The following is a 26,539-nucleotide window of genomic DNA, read 5'->3' as shown; positions in this document are numbered from 1 at the left end:
ACTCTACGGATACATACATCATGACAATTAATACCAGTCCAGGCTCACGGGACCCGAGGCGATCTTCAGGATTGGGTACCTACATACCTCGAACTCCCAGTATAAAGGTTGGTTGACGCAATCGTATGCCGAGTTCTAACCCGAATACGTCTAGAGCACACAGCAGAAAGCTTCACTTCTTGGTCCCATGAGGCTTGAGTCGCCACACGCTTGAGACTAGGCCCAACGTTTTAAGTCTCCCGAAGAGGCTGGCGGGTGTGACATGGGGACAAATCAGAATTGGGGACCGAAACGACATTTCGCTTGGGTGACGTGCTGATCTCCCTCAAAATTCTGGTTGGGGTCGGCTTGACTGTCGGCCAACCTGCCAAATGCGGGGTCATTTGCGGCTGCAATGAGATGAGCGGCGTTCCCCTCCACCGGTTGCTACGATCACGGGTAGCACGACAGCACGATTCCACTTCTACGAAAAAGTCCGCGGATATATAGGGGAAAAGCAGGAACAAGAAGGGCTTACTCTTGCAGTCCGTCGTCGGGCCAAGCAAACCAAATAATTACCACAGTTATTAGATTGACTTTCGCCTCGACTGCTGACAGTCCTGCCTCAGCTTAATTCGGCCGGTTGGCCCCCCAACTCGATACATCCGATTTTGCCAAAGAGCCGCTGATATTGGCGCATGCTTCTGTCTGCACTCTGCAGGGCTGCTGCGAGCGCCACAAACTGCCAACGCTCCCAATGCAGTTTGGTGCCCTATCTAGCAGAGACACTATGGCCAAGTCGGAATTTCACCTGCAGACGGCTTTTCTTCCCTACCTGGGCAGGCCGGGTCGGCCGTGAATCGAAGCAAGAGGGCAAAGGTCGAGGGTACCTACGATGGTACGTTCGAGGAAAAGGTGGAGTGTGGGGTTTGGAGAAAGGATCAACCCAGAACATGCCATGTCCAATGATAATCGAGCCAAAAACCGATAAGGGCCGGCTCGATGGACGGAGAGCTGCTCTTGTTCCATTGTTGGAGGTCGGGCGGAAGGATCGCACAGCCTCTATGTCACGGTACAACCCCGGGCCGGATGGGAACTTCCATGGCTTCCAATGCCAGTTGCCGTGGTGCAGCTCCTAGTAGCTCCCTACCTAGGCAGAGCTCCGGAATAATGGCTTAAGTATTTGTTGGTGCACTACTTCACCTTCGAGAGCGACCCTCGAGTCCTAACCCCCAGGCGAAATACAATTTCCCCATACTACGCGGGTTGCAGCCAGTTTCAGTTTTGCCATTTGCCACAATACAAAAGTACCGGGGTTCCCATCTCATCCGTTCTTCTGCCTATCCATTCTTCCCTCCTCTCTTGCACGGTCAGCTCTCTTGGAGCTTACTTAACCCCGCTCAAACCCGCATCACTTGCCAACCTAATTCACTCTGCCTAATTCACTCTGCCTCGCTGCTCGACTGCAAGGGTAGCGTTCCTTCGTAGGCTCACCAACAGCCATCTGATTGCTCTCTGTGCGAAACCTGGCTGTCGCCGAGCCCAGCTGTCATCACGAACCTTGCTGTACCCCGCCGACCCCGCCAAAACCATGGCTTCTGAAGCTCCAAAGGCCCCTGTCGTGGCCGAGGCCCATGAGGTCGACACTTTCCGTAAGGACACCGACTGACCCAATTGAGGCTATCGAGAGCCGTAATTACCGTGGCAAAGCTAACCGGCGGCAACCGGACCAACAGACCCTCCTGCGAAGATGCTTGAAAGTAGGTGCAATATTATTTCGCGCGTGAAACCGCCGTAATCGGTGTGGGGGGGAGGGAGTCTCCGCGGCAGAAACCTAGCTAGATCGAGCTAACCTGATGCGACAGAGCATCCCAGCAAGCCTCACTTGAGTGGTAAGAAACCCCTGTAAATCCGCAAACACCACCTCTGGCGCCCGCTAATCGGAGTTCGCACCGTCGTTCTGCAGGCCTGGAGGAGTACCAGCAGCTGTACAAGGAGTCCATCACGGAGCCCGACAAGTTCTGGGCGAGGCAGGCTCGCGAGCTTCTTACCTGGGAGAGGGACTTCCAGACCGTCCGCAGTGGGAGTCTGGACAATGGCGACACTGCCTGGTTCCTCGAGGGCCGGCTTAACGCTTCCTACAACTGCGTCGATCGCCATGCCTTCAAGAACCCCGACAAGGTCGCCATCATCTACGAGGCCGATGAGCCCGATGATGGCCGCACCGTGACCTACGGCGAGCTCCTCCGCGAGGTCTCCAAGGTAGCCTATGTCTTGAAGAACATGGGCGTCCGTAAGGGTGATACCGTTGCTATCTATCTGCCCATGATTCCGGAAGCTCTTATTGCCTTCCTTGCTTGCTCCCGAATCGGAGCCGTCCACTCGGTCGTCTTTGCCGGCTTCTCTTCCGACTCGCTCCGCGACCGTGTCATCGATGCCAATTCCAAGGTCGTAATCACAACAGACGAGGGCAAGCGCGGTGGCAAGTTGATCGGGACCAAGAAGATCGTCGATGACGCCCTGAAGCAGTGCCCCGACGTCAAGAACGTCCTGGTGTTCAAGCGTACCGGCGCCGACGTCCCCATGACCAAGGGACGCGATTTCTGGTGGCACGAGGAGGTCGAGGTGTGGCCCTCTTACATCGCCCCCGAGCCCGTCAACTCCGAAGACCCCCTCTTCCTTCTCTACACCTCGGGCTCCACCGGCAAGCCCAAGGGCGTCATGCACACCACTGGCGGCTATCTGATCGGTGCTGCTCTGAGCGGCAAGTACGTCTTCGATATCCATGGCAATGATCGGTTCTTCTGCGGCGGAGACGTTGGCTGGATTACCGGGCATACGTACGTCGTCTATGCGCCGCTACTCCTCGGCGTCTCGACCGTTGTCTTTGAGGGCACGCCAGCGTACCCCAACTTCTCGAGATACTGGGACATCATCGCGAAGCACGATATTACCCACTTCTACGTTGCGCCCACCGCGCTGCGGTTGCTCAAGCGTGCCGGCGATCAGTACGTGAAGAACAACATGGGGAAATTGAGAGTCCTTGGTACTGTCGGTGAACCCATCGCTGCCGAGGTCTGGAAGTGGTACTTCGAGATCGTCGGCAAGGAGGAGGCGCAGATTATCGATGTAAGTCTCGAAAGAGCCGCAAGAAGACCGTAGCCCGCCCTCCCGGTCGCCTATGCTAATGAAGTGCAGACCTACTGGCAAACGGAGACCGGATCTCACGTCATCACACCGCTTGCTACGGTGACCCCGACGAAGCCTGGTAGCGCGTCGCTTCCCTTCTTCGGCATCGAGCCCGCGATCATCGACCCCGTCACGGGAGAGGAACTCCACGGCAACGACGTCGAGGGCGTTCTCGCATTCAAGCAGCCCTGGCCTAGCATGTGCCGGACTGTTTGGGGCGCTCATAAGCGATATATGGAGACATACCTCAACGTCTACAAGGGCTATTACGTATGTTTCAACCATGGTTCCCCCCGATCTTCTAGGCTGCTGGCCGCGAGAACTAACGAAAATGCAGTTCACTGGCGACGGTGCCGGGCGCGATCACGAGGGTTTCTACTGGATTCGCGGCCGTGTTGACGACGTCGTCAACGTGAGCGGCCACCGCCTGTCGACGGCCGAGATCGAGGCGGCCCTGATCGAGCACTCGGCGGTCGCCGAGTCGGCCGTCGTCGGCGTCGCGGACGAGCTCTCGGGCCAGGCGGTCAACGCGTTCGTGTCAATCAAGGACGGGAACGAGCCCACCGAGGCGCTCCGCAAGGAGTTTATCGTCCAGGTCCGCAAGAGCATCGGCCCGTTCGCGGCGCCCAAGGCCGTCTACATCGTGCCGGACCTGCCCAAGACGCGCAGCGGCAAGATCATGCGGCGCATCCTCCGGAAGATCTTGGCTGGCGAGGAGGACCAGCTGGGCGACATCACGACCGTAAGGAGCACGCCGTTGCATATCTTTCTGCTTCCTCTTGCCCCTTTTACTAATCCGGTTTTCTGTTTGTAGCTCTCGGACCCCTCGGTCGTCGAAAAGATTATTGCGGTTGTTCACGAGGCCAGGAAGAAGTAAGGGGCCCGGCGCGCTTTTAGGGGATTATATACCATGGTCATTGTTTGCGAGACACGAGGTTCAGGCTGAGGGTCTATGGTGTTTTGCCCAAATTTACGACCCTGGCGAGGGGAGCTCGTCTGACATGATCACGATTGACTGGCTAAGAGTTTGACGTTCAATACCTACCTATTATGCTCTCTCAAGTAACGCAGTGGATTGCAGGCCGTATTTGTCCGCCCGGAGGTAGGACTGGAGTCCTGAGACAATTGTCCGGCCAGTTCCGAGGCATGATTTGCCTAGTATTGCCCACGCCTATTTCCAAGCCATGATGTGCTGTCGTCACCAACAAAGTGAGAGCAAGTTTACATTAAACCGAGAAAGTGCTGTTGTGGCTGCTGAATTGGGCTGGCGCTTGCCGCCATTTTCAGCGTCTTCGGCGGGTTTCATGCCAGGGCAGCCAACCATCGCCCACCTGTTGATCTGGTTCCCTCACCTTGTCAACCTCGCTATATCCAGCAAACTATGGCATCACTCTTCCGCTGGGCATCGAGCGTCTCCCGTCGGGCTCCGTCACCCGCCAGAACGTTTTCAAGCCTTCGCTGTCAGCTGCTGCCAGAGAGTCAGAAGATTGAGGAAGAGACGCTTCCAGACTACCTTGCAGAACGGTTTTACCCTGTTCACATCGGCGAAGTCCTTGCTTCCCGCTACCAGGTCGTTGGGAAACTAGGTTACGGCACCACATCCACAGTTTGGCTGGCGAGGGATCTTACGTATGCACTCACGGGCCCCATTGGCCAGACAGGGCTTGAACCATTGCTGATGTTGCAGTCAACATCGTCATGTTGCCGTGAAGGTCTTCATCCGATCGGCAGCCTTGGGTGCTCGGGTAGATCATGAACGGAACGTGTATCAGCGTATCAGCAGTGGATCGCGAAGCCATCCTGGGCGAGACGCGGTGCGGCCATTGCTGGACTTCTTCCAGCTATCAGGCCCAGATGGCGAACACCAATGCCTCGTTCATCCTCCTCTCTGGGAGAACGTTCGGACATTTCTTGCCCGCAACCCGGTAGGAAGACTCCCGAAGCCAGTCCTTGGCATAGTTCTATATCGTCTATTCCAGGCTTTGGACTACCTCCACAACGAATGTCGCATTGTCCACACAGGCAAGTTTACGTCTCTCCATGGTTTTTCCACACCAGCACAAGCGCTTACACAAGAACACCTAGACATCAAGTCAGACAACATCGTGTTTGGCTTTGAGGACGATTCGGCTCTTGTAGAATTCGAACAAGCCGAAATGGATAGCCCCAGCCCCCGAAAGGAAGTCGACGGAAGGTTCATCTACGTCTCCCGGCAGGTCAGAAACCCAAGGATATTGGGCCACCAGTATTGTGCGACTTTGGGGGTGCGTTTTTCGGAGACATACTCCACGACAATGACGTCCAGACAGACCAGTATCGATGCTCAGAGGTTATCCTTGAGATCCCATGGAGTTGCAAGATTGACATTTGGAATGTCGGATGCACGGTAATCCCCGATTCCATCCCTTGATTTCCGTTGGCTAATGATGTACGAGATCTGGGATATCTTCGAAGGCGGCCTTTCGTTCCGCGGCACAGATCTCGAGCTTGGAGTCTACCGTGGGAGGGCTCACCTTGCCGAGATGATTGCGCTCCTAGGACCACCAACCCCGGAGTTTCTCAATCGAGGTAAACTAAGGTCAAAGTTCTTCTCAGAGTCTGGTGAGTAGCCCCTACGGCCTCGAGCCAACGGTGCAGGAGGGCCTTGCGCCGACGATTGGCTATGGCTAACTTCATTGATATGAAGGCGAATGGCAAGCTGGCATTAAGCCCTTACCACCGGTATCTCTAGGGAAATTGGAGACAAACTTGGAAGGCATGGATAAGGAGCTATTCTTACAGCTGATGGGTAAGATGCTTCAGTGGGCTCCTGAAGACCGCGCGACACCGAGGGAGCTTCTGAACGATCCATGGGTAACAAAACAGGTCTTTGGCTAAGCTTGAACCTAGAGGTACCTGAGCAGGAGCAGCGAGGGGCGACTTGGGTAGTAATCTATGTCAAGCACATAGAAGATGGCCGAAGGGTAACCGCAGACCTGTACGACGGACGCCTGGGTGCAATGAAACAAGTTTTAACAAGCGCGATTCCAAGAATGAGCCCCCCACACTCTAAGATCCTGCATTTGACCACCACAAGACCGCTGCGCCTCAAATCAGGGTCCGGCCAAACGCAGCCTCTACGAGTTAGTTTTGTTGTAGGCGTGTTGTCGAGTTTGGTGAGGAGCCATCATCTGTGTACACTGAAGAAAAAGAGAGAAGAAGAAGGGCTTATCGGGCTTCTGATTTTGCATGCCAAGATACTCCGCCTCCTGAGTACGCGGCCCTGCGAACTCCAATGGTGGCGTTAAGCTTAAGTTTCCCGCCCGGGTATCCGGCCTCACATCAAGTCCGCCGGGCTGACCAACAAGTAGAACTGTTTGGTACACTGTGCGGCGTCTTGGCAGTGGACGGAAAGACCAAGAACCTACTGCGTAGAGAAGGCCCTGCCGTTTGAGGGGGACAAGGATGGCAGCATAGTCCATCTGGTGGTCGCGGGCAAGCTGCCTAAATGCGGGTTCTATACCTACCGAGTTCCCCAACAACAGTCCGGATTTGGTAGAATCCCATCCTCTTGTTATTCTAATCCCGAGAGCTACTGGGACGGAAATCTTAATGATGGCCGGCCATATGCGCATCCCCTTCTTTGTCCTCGCTCATTCGCCAAGTGTGCGTGCTGAAGGCCTGAAACTGTCAAAGGACTCGAATGTACGGATATAAATAAATCCAAGAAGCGCCAGGGGTCGAAGCAGCACCGACTGTGGGGCGGCAAACGACGCTTTGGTGCAGTGTTTCGATGGTACCTCGCTACATGCAAGATTAGGACTGCGTCGAAAGTCGTTGCTAACAGCACTGCAGGCCTTCAAAACGGTTTAGGTTGCAAACCAAGCCCGTCCCTGCCGGCAACTGCGTCTCGCTCAACACCCACACAGTGCTAAGGATCTCCCTACAAGCCGGGCAGACAATGAATCCCCAGCCCGCTACCCCCAGACCCAGAGAGTTGCTCCTGACACACCAACAAGCACATCGCCTTCATTTTGCACTGCCATCCGGTCCACTACCATTCCTTTTAATCTGCCCTCCATTTCCCTCTTTCATTCCCTCCTCCGTGGCTTAATTCTAGAGACGTCACCTCGGAGAATTTCAAAGGGAAAACGGCCCTGAAACTTGGGTGAATATCCTCAATTACACCATTGAAAACGACACCAATCCCATGGACAACGGACGTTCGGAGTGCTTCGTTGCTTGAACTATGTACACCCCGAGGGCCCTTGTGGCCGCTCTATCTGGCTTCGTCCTTCTCTTTCAATTCGTGATAGGTACGTTACACGATATCGGGACTCCTGCAATGAAACCATGGGCATGGCCGATGGTTCCTCGACATTACTCCCCGCCTCGGATTCCCCGGCTGCTTGCTGACCTGCTACCAGCGCACTCGATCGAACGCCGCGCTCTCTCGCACGTTAACCGCATCGACGATGCCGTCATCCACACGCCGTCCCACCGGGTCCACCCTCTCTCATCCTTCGACCTCACCTTCCACATCCACGGCCGGGGCCAGGAGGTCAGGCTCAGCGTGAGCCCGAACCACGACGTCATCGCCGAGAATGCCTTCGTCCAGTACATAGACCCGGACGGATCGGTCCGCTCGGAGCCGATAGATCGCTCCGAGCACAGGGTCTATCGCGGCGACGCATTTGTGCGAGACGAGGGCCGTTCGGAATGGACGAGCGCGGGCTGGGCGAGGATAACTGTTCATCGGGATGGGGCATCGCCCGTCTTCGAGGGCGCCTTCAGGGTGCACGGAGACGACCATCATATTCACACGAGCGCAGATTTCAGGCAGACGAGGGTAGGTGGGGATCCGGACGTCGAGGACTTGCCGGACGAATCCATGGTTGTCTGGCGGGATTCGGATATCATGGGGATGGATCGCGACGAGTTAAAACGAAATGTGGCAGCGGGGCCGTCGTGCTCGTCGGACGTGCTCCGCTTCAACCGCGATGATGAGCACCCAGTGTACCGCGGGCCTGATGGGGGGTTCGGTACGGCGGAGACGAGCAGCCTCCGGTCGATGAGCGCTAGGTCGCTGTTCGGGCGGCAGATTGACGGGACCACGGGCGGTAACGGTGCCGGAGTCAACCTGGTTTCGACGATCGGGTCCACAGCAGGCTGTCCGACGACGAGGAAGGTGGCCTTGATTGGCGTTGCGACGGATTGCACATATACGGCGAAGTTCAACTCGTCGGCGTCTGTGAGGACGCACATCATCAAGCAGATCAACTTGGCCTCCCAAGTCTACGAGAGCTCCTTCAACATCTCTCTCGGCATCCAGAACCTGACCATCAGTAACGCAGAGTGCCCGACGACGGCAACGTCCCAGGTCCCCTGGAATGTGGGCTGCGGCGGCGGGACTACGATTACGGATCGGCTCAACCTCTTCTCCCAGTGGAGGGGGCAGTTCAGCGACACGAATGCTTTCTGGACCCTGCTGAGCACTTGTAACACGGACGCCGCTGTGGGACTGGCCTGGCTTGGCCAGGTGTGTGTGCAGGGCTCCCAGACAGCCTCGGCCAAGGACAACAATGAGACCATCGCGGCGACCAATGTAGTAGTGATGACGTCGACCGAATGGCAGGTCATCGCACACGAGACGGGCCACACGTTCGGAGCGGTGCACGATTGCACAGCCGACACCTGCAGCGACGGGACCGTGACCAAGCAGCAATGCTGTCCGCTGTCCAAGAACTCGTGCGATGCCACCGGGCAGTTCATCATGAACCCTTCGACGGGTAACGGCATCACAAAGTTCTCGCCGTGTAGCATCGGGAACATCTGCAGCGCCATCGGTCGCAACAGCGTCAAGGCTAGCTGCCTGACCAACAACCGCGACGTCAGGACCATCACCGGCAGCCAGTGCGGCAACGGCATCGTCGAGAGCGGCGAGGACTGCGACTGCGGTGGGGATAACGGGTGCACTGGCAACACATGCTGCGACGCCAAGACGTGCAAGTTCACCGCCAACAGCGTCTGCGACCCGGCGAACGAGGAGTGCTGCACGACCGAGTGCCGGTTCGCTAACAACGGAACCATCTGCCGGCCCAGCACTGGCGTCTGCGACCCGCAGGAGACGTGCACGGGCACCTCGGCGCTGTGCCCGTCGGACGTTACTGCCCCCGACGGGCAGTCGTGCGGAGACAAGGGCGCCAGCCTCAAGTGCTCATCGGGCCAGTGCACGTCGCGCGACCTGCAGTGCAAGACGCTCATGGGCGGCCGGACGTCGAGCAACGACACGTACGCCTGCTCGTCGCAGGGCTGCCAGCTCTCGTGCGCGTCGCCCGAGTTCGGGCCCAGCACGTGCCTCACGATGCAGCAGAACTTCCTCGACGGGACCACCTGCCAGGGCGGCGGCAAGTGCTCCAACGGCGTATGCAAGGGCTCGAACCTGTCGGACGAGATACTGGGCTGGATCAAGGAGAACAAGCCCATCTTCATCCCCGTCGTCGTCGTCGTCGGCGGCCTGATCCTGCTCGCCATCCTCAGCTGCTGCGTCAGCGCCTTCCGCCGCGGCGGGAAGAAGAAGGGCCGGGGGGGCAGGCGCGGACGGCCCCACCCGCCAGCCCCGCCTCCCGGGTGGACCGCTTACGGTGGTGCCTGGGGCGGCGGTCCCGGCGGCGGGATCGCGCCGCCGCCGCCGGTCATGGTGGGGGCTAGGCCTGGGGGGCGCTCGAGGCCGAATCTGGGTCCGTTTGGGGCTCCGCCCCCGTACCAGCCGCCGGCGCCGGGGCAGCACCAACAGGGAGATATGCCATGGCAGCCTGTTAGGACGTTGAGCGCGAGATACGCGTGAAGGGGTTGTAGAGTCCGGTCGGGTCGGGTCGGGCTTGATTATATGCATTTATACCTGTTTCGATACGTATCCAGGGGTAAACTAGGAATGATTCGGGAAATCAGCGGGACGACGGGACAACCCAACCCCCGTAACTACTAGCATCGGGCTGGAGTTCTGGCGTCTGTCTGATGGGGCGTTTAACGGTGGGGTCTATTTTCGTTGGCTGGCCGGCTCTTGCGCTTAGAATAGCATCATCAAGTCAACAATGCTTAGTGTTTATTCATGAGTGGGGGATTAGGATAACTGGGCTACCGGAGGGGGACTGGTAGTAGGCAGGCACACATTCGGGGTTGACGGGTATATAGGACGGCAGGAAACCCGACCAAGATATAGTAGGCCTTAGCTTTCTTATAGAGTATCACATGGCTTTGCCGACTCCGTCCCTCATCTATGTTCATTGTTTGTTCCGTGTGTACGCCTCCTCTGCCATGGATTATAGCGTGAAAGCGGAACCAGAGAGGCCCGGTCTGGGACGTCATTCCCGTCTCATTCACTTAAGTAAATCGAGTGAGAAGTAATGCAACCCTTCAGAGTAGCATAAAATGGAAAAGATGAAAAACAACGGCTTCCTGTCCAGGTAGCTCTTCTGCGCCGGGTCTGCATGGATCCATAACGAGGTAACACGCAGGTCAATGAGAACCACGTTCCTCCCCCTCCCCACCGCCCACTTCAAAACAAGAAAACCCCCTCTCACCATTGAAACGCCGTAGGAGCTTTGCTTGCTCTTGCTCTGCATGAAAGATGCCCAAGGAAATAGAACACGGGTCAGGTACGGAGCAAAAAAAAAAAAAAAAAAAAGAGCGTAAGACCACCCCGAATACACACACGGCGTTGGGAAGGGCCAAATGGATTAACGAGCTAGAGACAGACAAGACAGACAGACAACGCCAACCCTTGCAAAACCAAAGAAAAAAATTGAGAATGAATCTCATTTAGCAAAGAAGACAGAGAGAGCCCCGATGGCGAATATAGCGCCGGCGACTGGAGGACGGTTGTGGGGGGGGGGGGGGGGGGGGGGGGGGGGGGGCCCCCCGCCCCCGCGGGCCCCCCGCCGCACGCAGACCCGGGGCCGGGGGTGGGGGCGGGGGCGGGGTCCGGGCGTGGGGGCGGCCGGCGGCGGGCGCCGCGCGCATCATCATCGCCCGGCGGCGCGGTCGCCGCCCCTCCGCTTGTCCGTGTCCCGGGCTGGGCGCGAGGGCGGTCTCCGGCCGTGGCTGTTGTGGGCGTGGGCGTGGCCGCGGGCGTGGCTGTCCTCCTCGAGGAACTCGTCGTCGTAGCCGCACATCATCTTCATGAAGTGTAGGCGGGCGGAGGGTATGCTCTGTTTCTGTCTGTTAGTTTGAGAGTGTGCTATGGGGCCGTCACAGGGGGGTTGGAGTTCGAAAAAGGGGGGGTTATGACAACAATGGGTGAATGGGTTGATTGCTCATTGATTTGCAAAATTAGGTGAGGTGTCGAGGGACAGGGGAAAAGAAGGTTGAGTAGGTTGCGGTCTGAAGCGGAAAAGGGGGGAGGCGATTAACTTACGTCTCCGGTGCTCTGCGCATACATCATGAGCAGCTCCGGGTTGTCCAGGAAGGCCACGGCTTTTTCTCGGCGCTCGATCTTGCCAAAGTCGTCTTTCTCGCCTCTGTGGGATTTTGTCATGTTAGTATTGTGAGTCTTCAATCGTGTGTTAAAACATTGGAATGAGAGAGGGAAAGTGAGATATATTAATCAGATTGAACTCTTCAGGAAGCACGGCAGAGGAAGGAATGTGTTGGATGATAGAGAGAAGGGGGGGGGAGGAAAACTCACCCGCCAAGTCTCATCTTGGAGCCGGTCCTGGAATCCCGGGTGGTGCTCACGTCGCTGGCGTCCGAGGCATCGCCCGAACGATAGGGGTCCTTGCCACGGGCCTGGCGGTCCCGCATCTCGGGGGTGAAGACGTCGGCGCTGCTGCTCCCGGCAGCACTGCTGCTGCTGCCGCCGCCGCCATGAGCGTGGTGGGGATGGTGGTGAGGGTGGTGAGGGTGGTGGTGGTGCCGGGACGGGTTCATCGGGAAGGAGGTCTGGTGGGTTGACGACGGCGTCGGACTCCGGAATGCGGCGGCGGCGGGGGATGAGGTTGACGGGTATGGGGGGTTCCCTGCTGACATAGCTGTGACTTTCCTTTTTGCTGCTGCTGGGGTTCTTAGCTCGGTCCTTCTAGTTTAGGTAGTTATGGTGCCACGTAAGGAGCTTAGGGGTGGAAACGGTTGAAGTGAGATTGGTTAAGAGCCCAGAAATTCACTTTTGATTTTGATTGAGGTTTATATCACTTCCCCCTCGCTTCTTTTGGTTCTCTTGAGAAAGGTTGTAAGATGTGCACTCCTTTGAAGTTGTAGTCCGTATTCCCTCTTTAACGTCTCTTTTGACAAGCAGTGGGGGCACTAGAACACGAGTGGCATACAAGACCTGCTAGGCGCAAGACCCCCATCCCCCCACTTTACCCTGGTATTGTTTGTCTGGTTTCCCCTTTACACTTGTGCATGCGCGTCTGCACATATGCGGTCTAGGTGCATTGCTTTGATGAGACAAACATTCTCATTCATGGGATTGGGATTGGCAACAATCACCGAGGCTTCCATTCCCGTCGAGTCCTATTGTCTACTTTCGTGGAGGTTGGTCTGTTCCGCATTGTTTCTATTTTCGGGGCCTCGAAGTCGAGCACTTGGCCACCGCACAAAGAACGCCCTCGTCCCTTTGTTCGCCATCTCATTGTTCCATTGTCTCTTTTACCTTCTAATATTGGCTGTGGAACATTCGACAAGTCGAATGATCTAGTGGCACCCAAGTGACCCAACCACTAATCTCGTCACCACATGTAAACCTGCATCATCATGCAGTAGCCCGCACTCAACATGGTCATACCTCTTCTTTCCCTTCGGAGTTGACCGACTTCGTACTCGGGCCGGTTACTCAGCAATGACCGAGAATCCTGTATTTCACCCGTATTGCTTCAGGTCCGTTCTTCCGGCGCCGGTTCACCTACTTCGTGTCCCTGGCGCCGTTGCTTCTCCCGGCCCTCGCCGATGACGGATAGAGCCCGTGCAAGAACTCGTCGGTCGCAAATGAGTTGGGCGTCATGCCGAGCCAGCCCAGTTCGGGGCGCGAGGGCCACTTCTCCCGCAGGCCGATTCCGTCCTTGCCTGTACGTGGCGACGAAGGTGCCGCCTGGATACCGGGTCAGGGAAAGTCAAGGTCCCCGGTAGCCGTTGCTTTCCGATAGAGGGGGCCCGGCTGGAAGGTGCTGCCGTACGTGCAGCAGCCTATGTGTCTCGGTGTTTGACTATTAGCCAGTACTTCAACGAGAGAGCTTTGTTCCTCCTGGCAGACCAAATGCTGACTCTGTGAAGTCGCTGGAAGTCATGGGGTTGCTCGCATATGCTATATGGGTCTCTTCATATTCTCTTCATTGAAGTAGACTTGGGCGCTGTTAGCCGCTCATGACCGGGCAACCTAGGGAATATCCTCATGCTCCTCATCGCGACGGTCCCCATCGATGAGATTAATAGTCCTTTCGCCCGACTTCGAGACTCTGCTGGCTAGCATAGAGCCAACTAGCCAAGTTCCCTCTTGCAAACTAATGCAAGCGCTCTTCCCAGTACGCCGCAAACCTGGCTGGGGACCTGGAGAGGAGGGCCAAGTAGTTGAAGGAGAGGACGGCCGTGGTGGTCGGGGCGGGGAGGCGTGGGAGCGCCGAGTAGAGAGCTTTAAGGGGTTAATAAGAATGGGGGTGGGATAACGATGGGTTATTTGTTCCCCATGGTATGGCCAGTATAGGGGGGTAAGGGTGCCGATGTTGGGAGATATTTGAAACCTATTTGGCCCAGTGACGTGGTTCCCGCACCTGATTCTATCGACATGGTCATTCTGAGGATAGAGAACTACCTACTCATCTTCAAAGCGCTATCTAGATTATGGAATGTCAGGGGCTGACAATTGGCATATGCTAAAGTCGAACCCATGGTGGAACTTTATTTACTCTAGTCCTGCAGCACTAAGCACGGACCACTCTAATCGTGGGGTTGCTGAACAAAAGTTTCCGCGTCGATATTCTGCAAGCCCGGTCTCTAGACAAGGCTGACATCACCCCTAATTCCAACCTCCTGGACTCCTCAAACTTTGCATACAGGCCGTATACCTACTCTTTTCCGCTGGCATAATTGTCTTCTCTTACAGTGGACGATTCACCCTCTTCACCACGTTTTTGTTCACGATAAATGACCTCTGCTGGCCCCACCTTCCTCGCACGCCTCGGGATGCCCAGCATTCGATGACTGACCACCCTTGATTTCCGAGGAACATAGATCACGTACAACTTCGACGTGGCAGATATACAACCACCTACACCGAACTGATTCCAACCCTCAAAGCCTCGCGATGGCTGCCCCTCCCCAGTTGTTATCGCGTAAGGCCAATGGCGCCGGCTCTGCCGTGTCCAGCCCGGCGGCTGGCGATGCCACCACAAAACCGACCAAGACAAAGGCACCTGCAGAGGGTGAGAAGGTTTTGGTTCGGAGACTCCCACCGGGAATGACCGAGGAGGAGTTTGTCAACATCTTGGGAGATACCTGGGGAAGCGGCCGTGGCAAGGTTGGCTGGTTTTCCTACCATCACGGGAAGGTGTCTAAGGATCCAGCTAAACCAGCCCTGCCATCGCGTGCCTACCTCCATGTCCTGAGGAAAGACGACCTCTTGGCACTTTCCGAGGCTGTCCGTACCGCCGTCTGGGAAGATGCCAAAGAGACTTACAACAACCCCGCCCTCGTAGGACCGCCCGTCGTAGAGTATTGCATCTACAAGAAGATTCCGAGCGGGAAACGTCGCTCAGATGGCCGGCAGGGCACTATCGACCAGGATCCCGAGTTTATGGCCTTCCTCGAGAGCCTCGCGAATCCCGATGCCCAGAAAGGCGGGGAAGCCGAGCAGAGCACCGACGAGAACGCAAAGCCCGAGAAGGCTACCACGACACCACTGATTGAATATCTTAAGGAGAAGAAGGCAAACAGGGCGAAAGAAGCCGCGGCAGCTAAGAGCGCCAAGCACTCGCGACAGGAATCACAGGGTGGCAAGGCCAAGGGCTCGTCATCCAGCCCGGAGGAGTCGAAGAAGAAGGGCAAGGGCGACAAGTCATCGGACAAGCCCAAGGATAACGTTAAGATCCTCACAAAGAAGGCGGCTATGGATGCTGCGGCTGAGGCTGCGAACACCGTGGCGAGCAAGGCGCAGAGCGCGACACAAGACCTGCCTAAGAGCCGGAGAGCCGGGATCGCAGCTGCCGCGCGGATCTTGCAGAGAGACCTCGGTCTGAGTCCCGGCAACGCCCACCGGAAGGCACGCCAGGAAGCCGCCAAGGCCGAGGCAGAAGCAAAGGTGACTGCTGGTGCTGCCGACAAGGAGGCTGCCTCTTCTTCGACGCAGGCCCTGGCATCTCCTACCGTATCATCAACATCTCAACCGACGACGCCTACTGCTCCAAAGGCACAGGTTCAACAACCAACATCCGGCAGGTCACGGGGTAAGAAGCGAGGCACTGGGGAAGATTCAGCCAAGGGAAGAGGAGAGAGGTCTACTACCGATTCTGCAGGACCGACCCCCGCAAAGACGCCAGTTGTGCTCCTCAGAAAGAAAGATGACACCCCATCGACGTCACAATCCGCCCGACCGTCGACCCCGTCAGCATCAGCATCGGCAGCAGCCACGCCTGCCAGGTCAGCGGCAACTCCCACGCCGACACCCCCCACGGGACCCAAGGCCTCCTCCTCCAAAAACCCCCAACCACCTCCGGCCTCCAAGAAGGGCAGCAACAGGGCCACAAGTACCAACACCAGCACCACCACCGGCGGCGGCGGCGGCGCCGGCCCCGCGCCGGCCCCCGCGCCGGGCTCGACGCGCGCGTTCGTCAAGCACGCCAACCCGTCGCAGGGCGTGACCGAGGCGCTCCTCAAGGAGGCCATGCAGGCCTTCGGCGCCGTGGCTTTTGCCGAGATCGACCGGCGCAAGGGCTTCGCGTACGTCGACTTCGCCGACCCCGAGGGGCTCGCGCGCGCCATCGCCGCCAGCCCCGTGACCGTCGCGCAGGCCGCCGTGCAGGTGCTGGAGCGGAGGGAGAAGGAGGCTGCCGCGAGGAGGGCGGGGGGAGGAGGCGGTAGCGGTAGCGCGAAAGGAGGCGGTGGCTCCGGTGCTGCTGCTGCTGCCGCCGCTACCGGCGGGAGTGCAAAGGGCGAGGCGAGCGCCGGCTCGGTTGGTGCTGGTGCTGCCCCGGCCGGTCCTTCGGCCGACAAGGAGAAGGGCGCGGCTGCGGCTGCGGCTCCCGGCGCTGGTGCTGCGACGACGCCGACGCCGACGACGACGGAGAAGCGCGGCGGGAGACGGAGGGGCGGCCGAGGGAGGGACCGAGATAGGGATGGTGGTGCGGGTAAGGATGGTGGTGGAGCTGGTGGTGGCGGTGGCGGTGGGGGAAGGAATGCCGGCAAGGGCGGTGGTGGTGGCGCCGCGGCTGCAGCGTCTGCTCCTGCTGCGGCTTCTTGAGGCGCGAGGCGTTGAGAGATGAGGTATCGGCGCCTGACGGGGATGGGGGACAGAGCGGAACGGAATGCAGTAGGGGAGGTGTCCTCTGGCTCTTTCTTTCTCTGTCATCCCCCCCTGGTGCCTTGCCTTCTCTTGCGTTCATTCCATCGTTTTCGACTTGCTCTACACTACTTGCCACATGCGACAGAAGTCGCCCGGGACTCCGGTGGGCCAAGGGACGGTCTGATTAAATTTTCTCCTATCCTCTTCTTTTTGGCTTGTTTGTCCTGGGCATGGTGGTCGGAATACCGGCCCATATCACCGCCTGGTTGAGACTCATATGATCCGCCAGTCAAGTGCGGGAGCAGCCATCGATATGGCTAAGTCCCCGGGTCCGGTTTACAGACACTCAAAACACCCACACGAAGTGGGTGGGGGAACAGTCGACAGCCTGGTTCTCGAGCAGATGCGGGGTGAGGATTGCTGCCTGAGCCTGATCCCCGCACGCCTGCCTAGAGGCGTCCGTTTCGGAGACGGCATTTGCATTGGAAGGCGATGCGCGTGGTATTGGGTCGCCTAGCACCTAGCTTCCGCCATTTCTTCGTCCTAGATCGAATGGGAAGAGGGCATACCATATGGTGATGATGGGTGTGGGATGAGGGGGTATGATCACGAATCAGATAGAGCGGTAGTTGCGGTGAAGGCATACATGGCCGACCGAGATAGCCCTAATTGATTGCCCCTTCTATCTATTCCCACGTCCTCCTTTTTGGGGGTGATTGACACCACTAAATGGCAAGCCAACGGCAAGAGCCAAGCGAAAAAAGAACATGATAGCGTTGTAAGTACATGACATACATACATACAGGATCCCGTTGCCGTGGAGCGAGTAAGAAAAAGAGGAAATGTCTATCGTCTAATCAGCCCATGCCATCATCCCATCCCATCCCATCCTCATCGTACTCCATCCGATCCCAAAACGTACAAAAGCTGCCCGCGCGTTGTACAGGCAAGAAGAGAGATCTATCTAACAAGTTACACCTCCCCATCAGCCCCCCTGCGAGGGCTCAGGGCAGCTCCACCCCTTTTTTCTTGTTCTTTTTCATGTGCCTTTTTGTTTTGATGTCTTTTGAAGAAGGGTCAGGTATGGCAGGCCGGCCACCTGGGGACTCAGGGGTGTGTGGAGGGCGACCTCACATTGACCCCGGAGGCGAGAAAAAAATACCCAGATTCCCAAAACGTTTGTGTAGGGTTGATTTAAGAGGGGGTGGTGATGAGGGGAACGGGGAACGAGAAAGCAGAAAGCGGATTGCGAGGTGATCGCGAAGAAAAATCTAAGGTATTGCCGCAGAAGCCATTTGTTGAACCAATCAGGGGGGTATCATCTACGTTTCCTTTTTCTTTGTCCCATATTTTTGCGGTTGGTAGAATGTGGGGTGTAGGGTAGGGTGTAGGTAGCGCAACTCGCTGCGGGACGAACCGTTGAAGGTGCATGTGGGGGAGCCGAGGGACCAAAAAAAAAAAAGTTGCCCAATAAATCCCAGGGCTTGTTGGTTGTCACTCGCTCATCTCCTTGAACCTTCCCAGGCCTTCGGTTCTTCGTAGACATACGAGACCTTCGGATGAATTGACCTTGGGAGATTGGAGACGGCGGGCTCGCGGATGTTTGGGTACTGCGGCGGATATTGCGACGAGGTTGTGTAGTGGGAATAGTGTCGTGTCGGGGATGGCGGGACCTGGCCGATCGTCGGCCTTGCGGCAGGCGGTCCGAGTGGTTCAACGTAGCTCGCGCGTCGCGACCGGTGCGACTTGGCAGTGCTGGTGCTGTTGCCGTCGCTGCTCTCGTCGCTGCGCTCAAAGCGTCTCGATAGCCTCGCCTTCTCCTTCTGCGCCTGCTCCGCCTCGTTGGCCTTCTCCTTCTCGCGCTTGCTGGGACTGCGGCGGAGTTTGGGGGCCTCGGCGGGAATGGCGCCGCTCATGGAGGGGGGCGAGTCGGCCTGCTGCCTCTTGCTCTTCTTTTCCGCCTTCTCGAGGGCTGCCTGGAGGGTCGCGATCTGGTCGCGGAGGGAGGCGTTCTCCTCAGCGAGTGATTTCTTCTCGCTGTGGAGCTTCTTCTTCTCCCCTTCGATGAGCTCGTTCCGGTCGACGAGGGCGCTCCATCTGGCTTCGATCTCCTTCAAGTCTTTGCGAGTGTCTTTGAGGTCGTTGTCGAGGTCCTGGGCCTTTGCCTTCCACCGGTCGCGCGACTCATGCGCGGCGCCGAGAGCATCTTGTAGGGCGGAGATGTTGTACCGCTGCGGCTCGTAGTCGGAAGGTGTAAAGGCTCGATCGGAGTAAGCGGTGCGGCTGCCGTGGTCGCTCAACGAACCAACTCCAGAGTCGCTCCGGCGATGGCTGCTGGCGGTGGATGACCCACTCGTAGGAGAGGAGTCCTTCCGGAACTTGACGTGGTTCTTAGACGACATGTTCAAGTCCGGGTTGATGATGGGGGAGCGGGGGGGGGCCTAGAGCAGCAGAGAGATGTGTTTGGTGCTGATTTGACAGGCAGCGTGGGAGGATGCTGCAGATGTGCCCGAACAAAAATATATAAGAGGGCAAGGTGAATTGAAGGGGGTCCAAAAATTGGGCGAATTGGGCGAATTGGCCCAGCGACAGGGACGCAAGGCTGTGGGCCGGGGGGACAAGCTCCCTTACCCCTTTGAGTTGGGCTTCAAGAGACAATTTAAGACTATCTCTGCCGTGTTGGAGCCCAACCGAGACAGGCCAGGGGGATAGGGTATAAGAGGAAAAAGCCGGCCCTTAGGTTGGAATGTCGGTTGAGTGTTTTGGAATCCGAGTGCACAGGAAGAAGAAAAAGGCACCAAAAAAGGAACAAATGGTATGACCAAGCGAAATAAAGGGATGGATAGTTTGATGGATTGGTTTGAATGGATGGAAGAAGACCTTACCTGGCCGTACCTTATATCTATTTATTCATCTGGGCCTGGAGACTGGCTGCGCCATGGCTGCCTCCAGAGAAGTCCTAGCCTCCTAGGTCAGTCAAGTGGAATGGAATGGAGGGACAGACTTGAGGGAGGCCTGGAGCCATGAGAAAGAAGGTGTGTCAACTTGTCGAGGTACCAGTACTGCGGCTGCGGCTGCTGGTTGGCCTCTTGGATGCTGCGCTTTCGAGTCACTTCTAGGCAACTCACGCCGAGGAACCCTGCACACCAAAATCTCACCACACCGGCCAGAGACTCGGAGGTTTGCTCATTGGGTTGGGTGAGCAGGGGGCCCTCCCTGCTTGGCACTCCGGTAAGGCAGCTTTTCTTTTCTTATAATTACTGTGCAGCGCCAGAGTGTGGCCCGTGCTTTGCCGCTTTGTAAGTGGAGGTTACGCGCTGCTCCGCGTCGCAACTGTAATTGCGCCTCGCAGTTTTCTTGGGGGGGCGGTCGCCAGAGGGCTGGCGAACCACGACACCGGGAACCTAGGTATTTACTGGGGTCGTCACACCATGTCTCCCAAGGCATCCTCCATCCCGTCCGGCCGTCCCCTCTCCCGCCGCCCACTTCAGCCAATTGCCTAGCTACTAGGCACGCATGGCGCCTGTCATTCGCTGCAGTGCCGCAGTGGCCGCAGTTGAGGCCGGCAGGTGGTGGTTCCGTTTCAGCTACATGCGCAAGGACTGGTTTTTCTTGCAGCAACAAAACGTGAGTCACTAGGGCAACTGATCGCATTCCTTATGCATTGGATGCAGCTCTTCTTTGTTCTTCGACATTCCGGCTGCTTCCAGTTCAAGTATTTTGCGCCCTTTGCTGGACGGCAATGATCGCCAAGTTTGTCGCCAGGTTCCAACTGGTCGCTTGGCCCTTGAGCTGCAGCTAGGGGGGGTGGGGGAGCGTTTGCCTATTTTCCTTGTAAGGCTGCCATGGTGAGAAGCAAGGTGTGATCCGTACATGTACATACGTATGTACAATACTTGGATGCATCTCCCACAAGATGCATTAGTTGATTAGATAAACTCCCCACGCGTCCCATGATGACCTTGGCTTTCTTGATAACCCAGTCGAGTGATTCCTCTTTCCGACTACCGCCAATATTTGTGGAGTTGTCTGTTGACTGTTGGTTGACATCGTTGGCCTTCGATGCGCAGATGTCGACCTCCCCTGCCTCCCGTTGCCGGAGGCGTCTTGGGGTGACGCAACGCGTGTCATCCTTGGCCGCAACGCGGGGGAGTGGTTGAGGCTGCTGGGGACCACACAATTGCGCAAATGCGTCGTGTGGAGGTGTAAGGGCGCTGAGGAAGTTGGAGTCACCCCGACGCCTCCTTCTCGGCGCATGTGCGCATTTCCCTATTTGACAAAAGACCAACAGAACATCTGCGCAGAATGTGGCACCACCTGCTGTATCCTCGCTGGATTAGGACGCAATCTAGGTAGATTGGAATATTTTCTAGATACAACCGGCCGTAGCAAGGGAGACTGCCTAGGACGACCGTCTCCGACTCCGCATCTGCGCACTCTCTGCGCACCTACTCCATATCTGCCTCTAGGTACGGTGACGTACGGATGGAAATTAGGTACCTGTAATGGAAGGATGCTTAGGTAATTTAACCTAGGCACATGAACCGGCAATAAGGGAAAACGGACTTGGGAAATGATGAACCTGGATGGCCAAGGTCATGGCCAAGGTGAGTCAGTGCCCAGGTCTGCCTCACCTTGGACTCACCTTCGAATTCAACCCGGCAACCGCAACCACATCCCCTTGAAATGTCAGTTGAGAGAAAAGTTAAACTTCGCCCAGTGCTTGAAGATCAGCCCAGAGGATTGTCTTGGAAAGGGTAAAAAGTTGGTCAGCAGCCTATCACAGCTGAGTAGTTGACCTCATTCTCACATGACTATATTGCCCACACGGGCTTTGCCGCCTGCGTTGTTTGGTCAAGCTTGCCAGAGTTGGCGAACAATTAGGGTGGGCTCTTATCACGAGTCTGGGGTCCCATGCCTACACCAGAAGTTTTTGGGTGTTCCTATTTGTTTCTATGGGATTTGAAGGGAGCCCTTGATGGCATTGGTGCTGCACTTTCCCTATTGCAGCCAAACCACAAACCAAGTCCAACGCCCAACCATCGTGTAAGAGTCCAACCAAGGAATCTGATACCCCTGCCAAATAGTGCTTGCCAGATGAAATCCGCCCATGTCGCTGAAGAATGCATTTATTGATTGGAGAGAACAAAAGGAAAAGGAGAATAGTATAAAGAAAAAGAAAAGGAAAAGGAAAAGAAAAAGGAATGTCCTAGCCCTAACATGATTGATTCCAAGTGCTTGCCCGTTCCTTTCTGAACTCGCCCGATTTGAAAATCAGTGCCGAATGATTCCTCTCCACCTGCCTCGCTAAAACCACTCTCATGTTTAATGTGTCATACACTCCCCTAGAGCTGCCGCTAGCCCCATGGGCGGCGTTCGATAAAACGTCCTGCCCTCGAAATAGTGTTCAGAAGGAAAAGAGGGGAACATAGAGAAGGGTAATAGGCGATGAGTTCCTAGGCATGATTCCTAGGTCAACACTTCGTCTATGCGATAAGTCGGTGTCGACGAAGGATGCGCTCGTAGGTGGCGATTGTCCGACGAAGCTCGGCGTTCTCGTTGGCGAGACACTCGTTGGAGGTGATGTAGTTGTCAAGGTTTTCACGTAGACGCCGGTGGCGGCGTTCTAGGTCCCCAAATCGTCGCCGCCAGTCGTTGACTTCGCGGGTCAAAGTGTTGACATTCTGTGTCAGTCTGCGGACTCGATCGTCCACTGACTCGCGTAGTTGGCGTTTGAGGTCGTGTATGCGAGCCTTCAGACCCTCGTTTTCGTTCTCAAGGCGGGTGTTCTTGTTCCTGAGTTCCCAAAGTTCCCGCCGATGGCGATCCTCGCCGCCGTTGTGCTCGCCCAGACACCGACGCAAGTCGGCGTTTTCGGTTTGAAGTTGCCGCACCTGGTGCTGCAGCTGGGCAACCCAGGTGCGATGCTCTGAGAGGTCCTGCTCGGCGGCACGGAGGCTGGCCTTGAGGGCGTGGTTTTCCCGGGTGAGGGCCTCGTTCGCCTCGCGGAGGGCTCGCTCCCTCTCGCGCATGTTCGCTAGCTCCTCGTTCGTGATGTGATCTCGCTCATCGGCTCGGTGGTGATGGTGAGAGTGAGAGTGCCGGCGAACAATCCACCGTGGGTTTCCACAGCGATCTGTCTCGATGCAGATGCGAGTCCCTGGCATGCCTTTACGGCGGTCTGTCTTGGGGGGTTCGGGGGTGCTCAACCCGTTCCCCACTGAAGTCCTCGAAAGATTTGCTTAGTCGTCGGCCGTGTTGAGGCAGCAATATAGTGACATGAATGACAACGCAAGAGGAGAGACCTTGAAAAAGCCTACTGCTTGATAGTGACGGTATGACAGGCTATAGGGTCAAGCGCAAGTCGGGGAACGAGAGGGAGGCGGGGAGGTTTTAAAGGGAGACGGTACGACGTACCGAAACCCCCCAAAAAGAAGACGTTGGTCAATGCTTGGACGGTGAGGCTATCTCGGAACTATTCCGGGGTATATGAGTAGCAACTTGTAGGAGACAAGGTGGAGGAGCGGATGGAAGGTAACTGGGGGGGGGGGACGGGAGGACGCGCTTAAGAGGGGAGGTCCTAGGTGAAGAAAGGAATAAAGACCCTCACGCGTCAGGAACACCCACAAAGATAACAAGGTGTGGTGTGGGACAAGGTGACTTGGGTGGGTGAGGTATACCAAATGTCACCAAGGGCACGAGGCTCATCAGCATGGCATCCTGCTAGGTTGACATCAATGAGGGTTGCTGTATGGCAGAGCCGGGGTTGGTTCAAGCAACAGAGAGCAGTGAGGTGAGGTGAGGGTGTGGAAGGTAAGGGGAAACAGAAGGAGAAGTCATTGAAGCCCAACTGGACCTTCGCGATATAGACCTAGCTTGACTGGATAGGAGCAAATATAGAACAAAGAACGGCGAGTACGAAGCCCAAAAAAATGTATTTGGTTGCCTCGAGCCGAGTCCGGGTCTAGTGTATAGGTACCCTAGGACGATTTTTCTTTGTCGGTTGGTTGCTGGTGTGGCCCAAAAGCTAGACCACGAGAGAGTGAATGCGCAGCACACCTGTCTCAGAGCCGGGGGTCATGCTGTGCAACATTTGGGGCAATGCCCGATATCCTGGTCCATACTTCCGGGTTCAAGTTGAGAGGACTCCAAAGGTCAGCGTAGCTGCAATCCCATCTTGCGCTCGAAGGATGGGACATGACACTATTTTAAGATGAGAGTGCATGAGAGGAGAGGTCAGAAGTGGTGTGGTCGTGGATGGTGTAGAAGATGTCGAAGAAGCCAAATGAGACAGCGCGATCCCGGCCCTTCCTGTGCATCGGATCAACCCGCTATCGAGGAGGATCCATAGGACAGGGGCCACTTGGAGGCCTTTGCTGCAGGGCGCTCTTCAGCAGCGCCCTTCATTGGGGAACGAATGCAAACCAGTCTGCCAGGGACCAGACTTCGCATCAACCGTCAAACCAGTGATCGTTTGCCCTCTTCCTGCACGACACCACCATCACGTCTCTGTGGACAGTTCGCTTATGTAAGGTAGGCTAGGCACCCAGACACCACAGCTAGGTACCTCTACGCATGACACTGAGGCCTCTGCGACGAGGCTCTGTGGCAACAGGAAGGAACTTATCGGCATTAATTATCAAATGGCAGGGGAAACGGTGTGGCTGTTATGTGGCCCATGCTGCCAAGCCACAATAGGTACCTTTGCCCCAGAGTTATCCCAGTCAATGAGCGAGGCCTCCTTCTTTCATTGGGTGATTTGCCTCCCGTTCTCAAGATTAGATAGGCGATCGCTCCCGTCCGTTGCAGGGCCTGTGTAATCACCGTTCCAGCCTACGGTGAGTGAGGTGTACGAACTAGTGTCCAATACAAGAGATTCTGGCATGGAGATCTGCCCGAAGTTTGTAAGAATTCCAGTTACATCCCATGGAAGTTTATTAGGTACCGCAAGGATCATTCCCGTGTAAGTGTGATGTAGCTTCCCTTACGCTTTGTTGCATACTCTTCCCAAGTGGGGCATACCCTCACCAATGCCGAGGATTCGAGAGCTCTAGTGAGAATCGCGCAATAAGAGGACTGCACATACTGGGCCTGCCCCGATTGCGGACGATCTACCAGAGGTAGTGTCAATTACGACGTCTCAATGTGATGTCCTTCACTCAGTCCTTCATCCGTTTGCCAATCCTTAGGCCGCCAACAGTTACAAAGGCCTCAGTTCGCCGCCTCCACTTAGCCATGGCGCTGAATGGCAAGTTGCAGCCAGCTGCCCGCGTTTCCGGGCGGAGACAGGATGTCTGGTAAGCAAACCCGTATATGGCTATCGCCCAGGTCATTGACACTTGAACAGGACCATCATCAACGAGGCTGCGGCAGCATCGCCAAAGCAACCAATCGTGAACATGGGTCAGGGTTTCTTCGGATACAACCCCCCCGAGTTCATCCTCAACGCTGCCAAGGCTGCCTTGGATAGGGTCGAATGTAATCAATACAGTCCCACCAAGGGCCGTCCGAGGCTCAAGAAGGCCATTGCCGATGCGTACTCTCCTTATTGGGGTCGAAAACTGGATCCGGAGACAGAAATAACTATTACGACCGGTGCCAATGAAGGTTAGTTTCGAATTGTTGTGAATATCCAAGGGGCGCCCATATGGCTGACCTTTTCGCGCCGCGCCAGGTATGCTCAGTGCCTTCATGGCTTTCATTGAGCCAGGAGACGAAGTCATCATCTTTGAACCATTTTTCGATCAGTGAGAATTGCTCGCCCCTGCCAAACTGGACCCAGTTGAGTGCTCACGCTGCAAAGATACATCAGCAACATCGAGATGCCGGGCGGGAAGATCGTTTACGTGCCAATGCACCCGCCAGAGAACGGAGGAGTAGAAACCACATCCGCAGGGGACTGGACTATTGACTTTGAAGAACTCGAGAGAGCTGTCACGCCCAAGACGAAGATGATGGTGCTCAACACTCCTCGTATGGCCCCGCCTAAATTCACTGCTCAGTGCTGTACTAATAAGAGCCCTACAGACAACCCTGTTGGCAAAGTCTTCTCACGAGAAGAACTGCAGAAGATCGCCGACATCTGCCTCAAGCATGAGATCATCATCTTGTCCGATGAGGTCTATGACCGCCTGTACTACGTCCCCTTCACTCGAATTGCTACTCTCTCGCCCGAGGTCGAGAAGCTTACCCTGACGGTCGGATCTGCCGGCAAGAACTTTTATGCCACCGGTTGGCGAGTTGGTGAATAGCCATCCTACCCTTGCTTTAAGTCACTGACCTTGCTAATGGATCCGTCAGGTTGGGTCATGGGACCGGCGGAGCTTGTTCAATATGTCTCGGCGGCGCACACGCGCATTTGTTACTCATCGGTTTCTCCTTTGCAGGAAGCCTGCGCCGTTGGATTCGAGCAAGCCGAGTCAGAGGGCTTCTGGGACGAGTCCATCAGGGATATGAAGGGCAAGATGGACCGCTTCAACGAGGTCTGGAAGGAGCTTGGGGTCCCCTACTCGGAGCCCGAAGGCGGGTACTTTGTGATGGTGAACCTCAGCAAGGTCGAATTGCCCAAGGACTACCCCTTCCCGCCTCACGTAGCCGAGCGGCCGAGGGACTTCAAGCTCGCCTGGTTCTTGATCCAGGAGGTCGGGGTTGCCTCCATCCCGCCCACCGAGTTCTACACGGATGCGAACGCGTCGATTGTCGAGGACTATCTCCGCTTCGCCGTCTGCAAGCCGGACGACGTGCTGGAGACGGCCAAGGAACGGCTGCGAGGACTGAAGAAGTACATCCGTTGAGTAGATGCGTTGACTTGGGAGACATTGGGTAGACAGTAGAACAGATATGAATCGAACCATCCGACCTTCGCACCCGCGGATGCTACTCTCTCTGATTTATAGCGGTCTGCTT

The 26,539-nt window shown here is 56.4% G+C and overlaps 10 protein-coding genes across 10 annotated transcripts; 5 read left to right on the top strand and 5 right to left on the bottom strand.

The window, feature by feature from the left end:
* Positions 1–1,344: 1,344 nt before the first annotated feature.
* QBC33DRAFT_10637 (acetyl-CoA synthetase) lies at positions 1,345–4,297 on the top strand. Its single transcript, XM_060421884.1, has 7 exons — positions 1,345–1,631; positions 1,716–1,739; positions 1,845–1,871; positions 1,946–3,108; positions 3,178–3,438; positions 3,506–3,910; positions 3,983–4,297. Exons 1-7 carry the CDS (start codon positions 1,571–1,573, stop codon positions 4,043–4,045), a joined length of 2,004 nt encoding a protein of 667 aa, XP_060288661.1. The 5' UTR covers positions 1,345–1,570; the 3' UTR covers positions 4,046–4,297.
* A 252-nt stretch (positions 4,298–4,549) lies between these two features.
* QBC33DRAFT_575039 (Serine/threonine-protein kinase) lies at positions 4,550–6,045 on the top strand (the record flags this gene model as incomplete). The annotated part of the gene is made up of 5 exons (XM_060430800.1): positions 4,550–4,797; positions 4,856–5,273; positions 5,333–5,554; positions 5,604–5,769; positions 5,855–6,045. The coding sequence occupies 5 exons, from the start codon at positions 4,550–4,552 to the stop codon at positions 6,043–6,045; spliced, it is 1,245 nt and encodes a 414-aa protein (XP_060288660.1).
* Positions 6,046–6,988: 943 nt separating this feature from the next.
* On the top strand, positions 6,989–10,196 carry QBC33DRAFT_10722 (Metallo-peptidase family M12-domain-containing protein). Its single transcript, XM_060421888.1, has 2 exons — positions 6,989–7,463; positions 7,575–10,196. Exons 1-2 carry the CDS (start codon positions 7,397–7,399, stop codon positions 9,992–9,994), a joined length of 2,487 nt encoding a protein of 828 aa, XP_060288659.1. The 5' UTR covers positions 6,989–7,396; the 3' UTR covers positions 9,995–10,196.
* Positions 10,197–11,171: 975 nt separating this feature from the next.
* Positions 11,172–12,452, bottom strand: QBC33DRAFT_583221 (uncharacterized protein; the record flags this gene model as incomplete). The annotated part of the gene is made up of 3 exons (XM_060431373.1): positions 11,834–12,452; positions 11,564–11,666; positions 11,172–11,357 (listed from the first exon to the last, which is right to left on the bottom strand). Exons 1-3 carry the CDS (start codon positions 12,172–12,174, stop codon positions 11,172–11,174), a joined length of 630 nt encoding a protein of 209 aa, XP_060288658.1. The 5' UTR covers positions 12,175–12,452.
* Positions 12,453–13,045: 593 nt separating this feature from the next.
* On the bottom strand, positions 13,046–13,427 carry QBC33DRAFT_553896 (uncharacterized protein; the record flags this gene model as incomplete). Its single annotated transcript, XM_060429449.1, has 3 exons — positions 13,046–13,231; positions 13,317–13,326; positions 13,405–13,427. The coding sequence occupies 3 exons, from the start codon at positions 13,425–13,427 to the stop codon at positions 13,046–13,048; spliced, it is 219 nt and encodes a 72-aa protein (XP_060288657.1).
* Positions 13,428–14,292: 865 nt separating this feature from the next.
* Positions 14,293–16,805, top strand: QBC33DRAFT_583215 (putative nonsense-mediated mrna decay protein). The gene has a single exon (XM_060431372.1). It carries the CDS (start codon positions 14,441–14,443, stop codon positions 16,589–16,591), a length of 2,151 nt encoding a protein of 716 aa, XP_060288656.1. The 5' UTR covers positions 14,293–14,440; the 3' UTR covers positions 16,592–16,805.
* Positions 16,806–17,642: 837 nt separating this feature from the next.
* QBC33DRAFT_9829 (uncharacterized protein) lies at positions 17,643–19,427 on the bottom strand. The gene has a single exon (XM_060433223.1). The coding sequence runs from the start codon at positions 19,033–19,035 to the stop codon at positions 18,136–18,138; it is 900 nt and encodes a 299-aa protein (XP_060288655.1). The 5' UTR covers positions 19,036–19,427; the 3' UTR covers positions 17,643–18,135.
* QBC33DRAFT_10276 (uncharacterized protein) lies at positions 19,353–20,420 on the bottom strand. The gene is made up of 2 exons (XM_060421855.1): positions 19,519–20,420; positions 19,353–19,368 (listed from the first exon to the last, which is right to left on the bottom strand). The coding sequence occupies exon 1, from the start codon at positions 20,285–20,287 to the stop codon at positions 19,820–19,822; it is 468 nt and encodes a 155-aa protein (XP_060288654.1). The 5' UTR covers positions 20,288–20,420; the 3' UTR covers positions 19,353–19,368; positions 19,519–19,819.
* Positions 20,421–22,119: 1,699 nt separating this feature from the next.
* Positions 22,120–22,665, bottom strand: QBC33DRAFT_510302 (uncharacterized protein; the record flags this gene model as incomplete). The annotated part of the gene is made up of 1 exon (XM_060425760.1): positions 22,120–22,665. One exon carries the CDS (start codon positions 22,663–22,665, stop codon positions 22,120–22,122), a length of 546 nt encoding a protein of 181 aa, XP_060288653.1.
* Positions 22,666–24,462: 1,797 nt separating this feature from the next.
* Positions 24,463–26,517, top strand: QBC33DRAFT_521262 (kynurenine aminotransferase). Its single transcript, XM_060426443.1, has 6 exons — positions 24,463–24,930; positions 24,981–25,240; positions 25,308–25,380; positions 25,437–25,606; positions 25,661–25,876; positions 25,934–26,517. The coding sequence occupies exons 1-6, from the start codon at positions 24,782–24,784 to the stop codon at positions 26,425–26,427; spliced, it is 1,362 nt and encodes a 453-aa protein (XP_060288652.1). The 5' UTR covers positions 24,463–24,781; the 3' UTR covers positions 26,428–26,517.
* Positions 26,518–26,539: the final 22 nt, after the last annotated feature.

Source organism: Phialemonium atrogriseum, assembly GCF_030411735.1.
Source record: "Phialemonium atrogriseum strain 8032-3 unplaced genomic scaffold QBC33scaffold_1, whole genome shotgun sequence".
Taxonomy (NCBI): Eukaryota; Fungi; Ascomycota; class Sordariomycetes; order Cephalothecales; family Cephalothecaceae; genus Phialemonium; species Phialemonium atrogriseum.
Note: the sequence above shows the minus strand (reverse complement) of the source record. Positions and strands in the feature narration are given on the sequence as shown.

What these genes read in the sequence shown, in the direction of transcription:
- QBC33DRAFT_10637 (XM_060421884.1), top strand. Translation starts at nt 1,571, where the DNA reads ATGGCTTCTGAAGCTCCAAAGGCCCCTGTCGTGGCCGAGGCCCATGAG. An exon ending in AGGAGGCGCAGATTATCGAT is followed by an intron (nt 3,109 to 3,177) that starts GTAAGTCTCGAA and finishes AATGAAGTGCAG; the next exon opens with ACCTACTGGCAAACGGAGAC. An exon ending in AGCTGGGCGACATCACGACC is followed by an intron (nt 3,911 to 3,982) that starts GTAAGGAGCACG and finishes TTCTGTTTGTAG; the next exon opens with CTCTCGGACCCCTCGGTCGT.
- QBC33DRAFT_10722 (XM_060421888.1), top strand. Translation starts at nt 7,397, where the DNA reads ATGTACACCCCGAGGGCCCTTGTGGCCGCTCTATCTGGCTTCGTCCTT. An exon ending in TCTCTTTCAATTCGTGATAG is followed by an intron (nt 7,464 to 7,574) that starts GTACGTTACACG and finishes ACCTGCTACCAG; the next exon opens with CGCACTCGATCGAACGCCGC.
- QBC33DRAFT_583215 (XM_060431372.1), top strand. Translation starts at nt 14,441, where the DNA reads ATGGCTGCCCCTCCCCAGTTGTTATCGCGTAAGGCCAATGGCGCCGGC.
- QBC33DRAFT_9829 (XM_060433223.1), bottom strand. Translation starts at nt 19,035, where the DNA reads ATGTCGTCTAAGAACCACGTCAAGTTCCGGAAGGACTCCTCTCCTACG.
- QBC33DRAFT_10276 (XM_060421855.1), bottom strand. Translation starts at nt 20,287, where the DNA reads ATGCGATCAGTTGCCCTAGTGACTCACGTTTTGTTGCTGCAAGAAAAA.
- QBC33DRAFT_521262 (XM_060426443.1), top strand. Translation starts at nt 24,782, where the DNA reads ATGTCCTTCACTCAGTCCTTCATCCGTTTGCCAATCCTTAGGCCGCCA. An exon ending in GGGCGGAGACAGGATGTCTG is followed by an intron (nt 24,931 to 24,980) that starts GTAAGCAAACCC and finishes ACACTTGAACAG; the next exon opens with GACCATCATCAACGAGGCTG. An exon ending in TGCCACCGGTTGGCGAGTTG is followed by an intron (nt 25,877 to 25,933) that starts GTGAATAGCCAT and finishes TGGATCCGTCAG; the next exon opens with GTTGGGTCATGGGACCGGCG.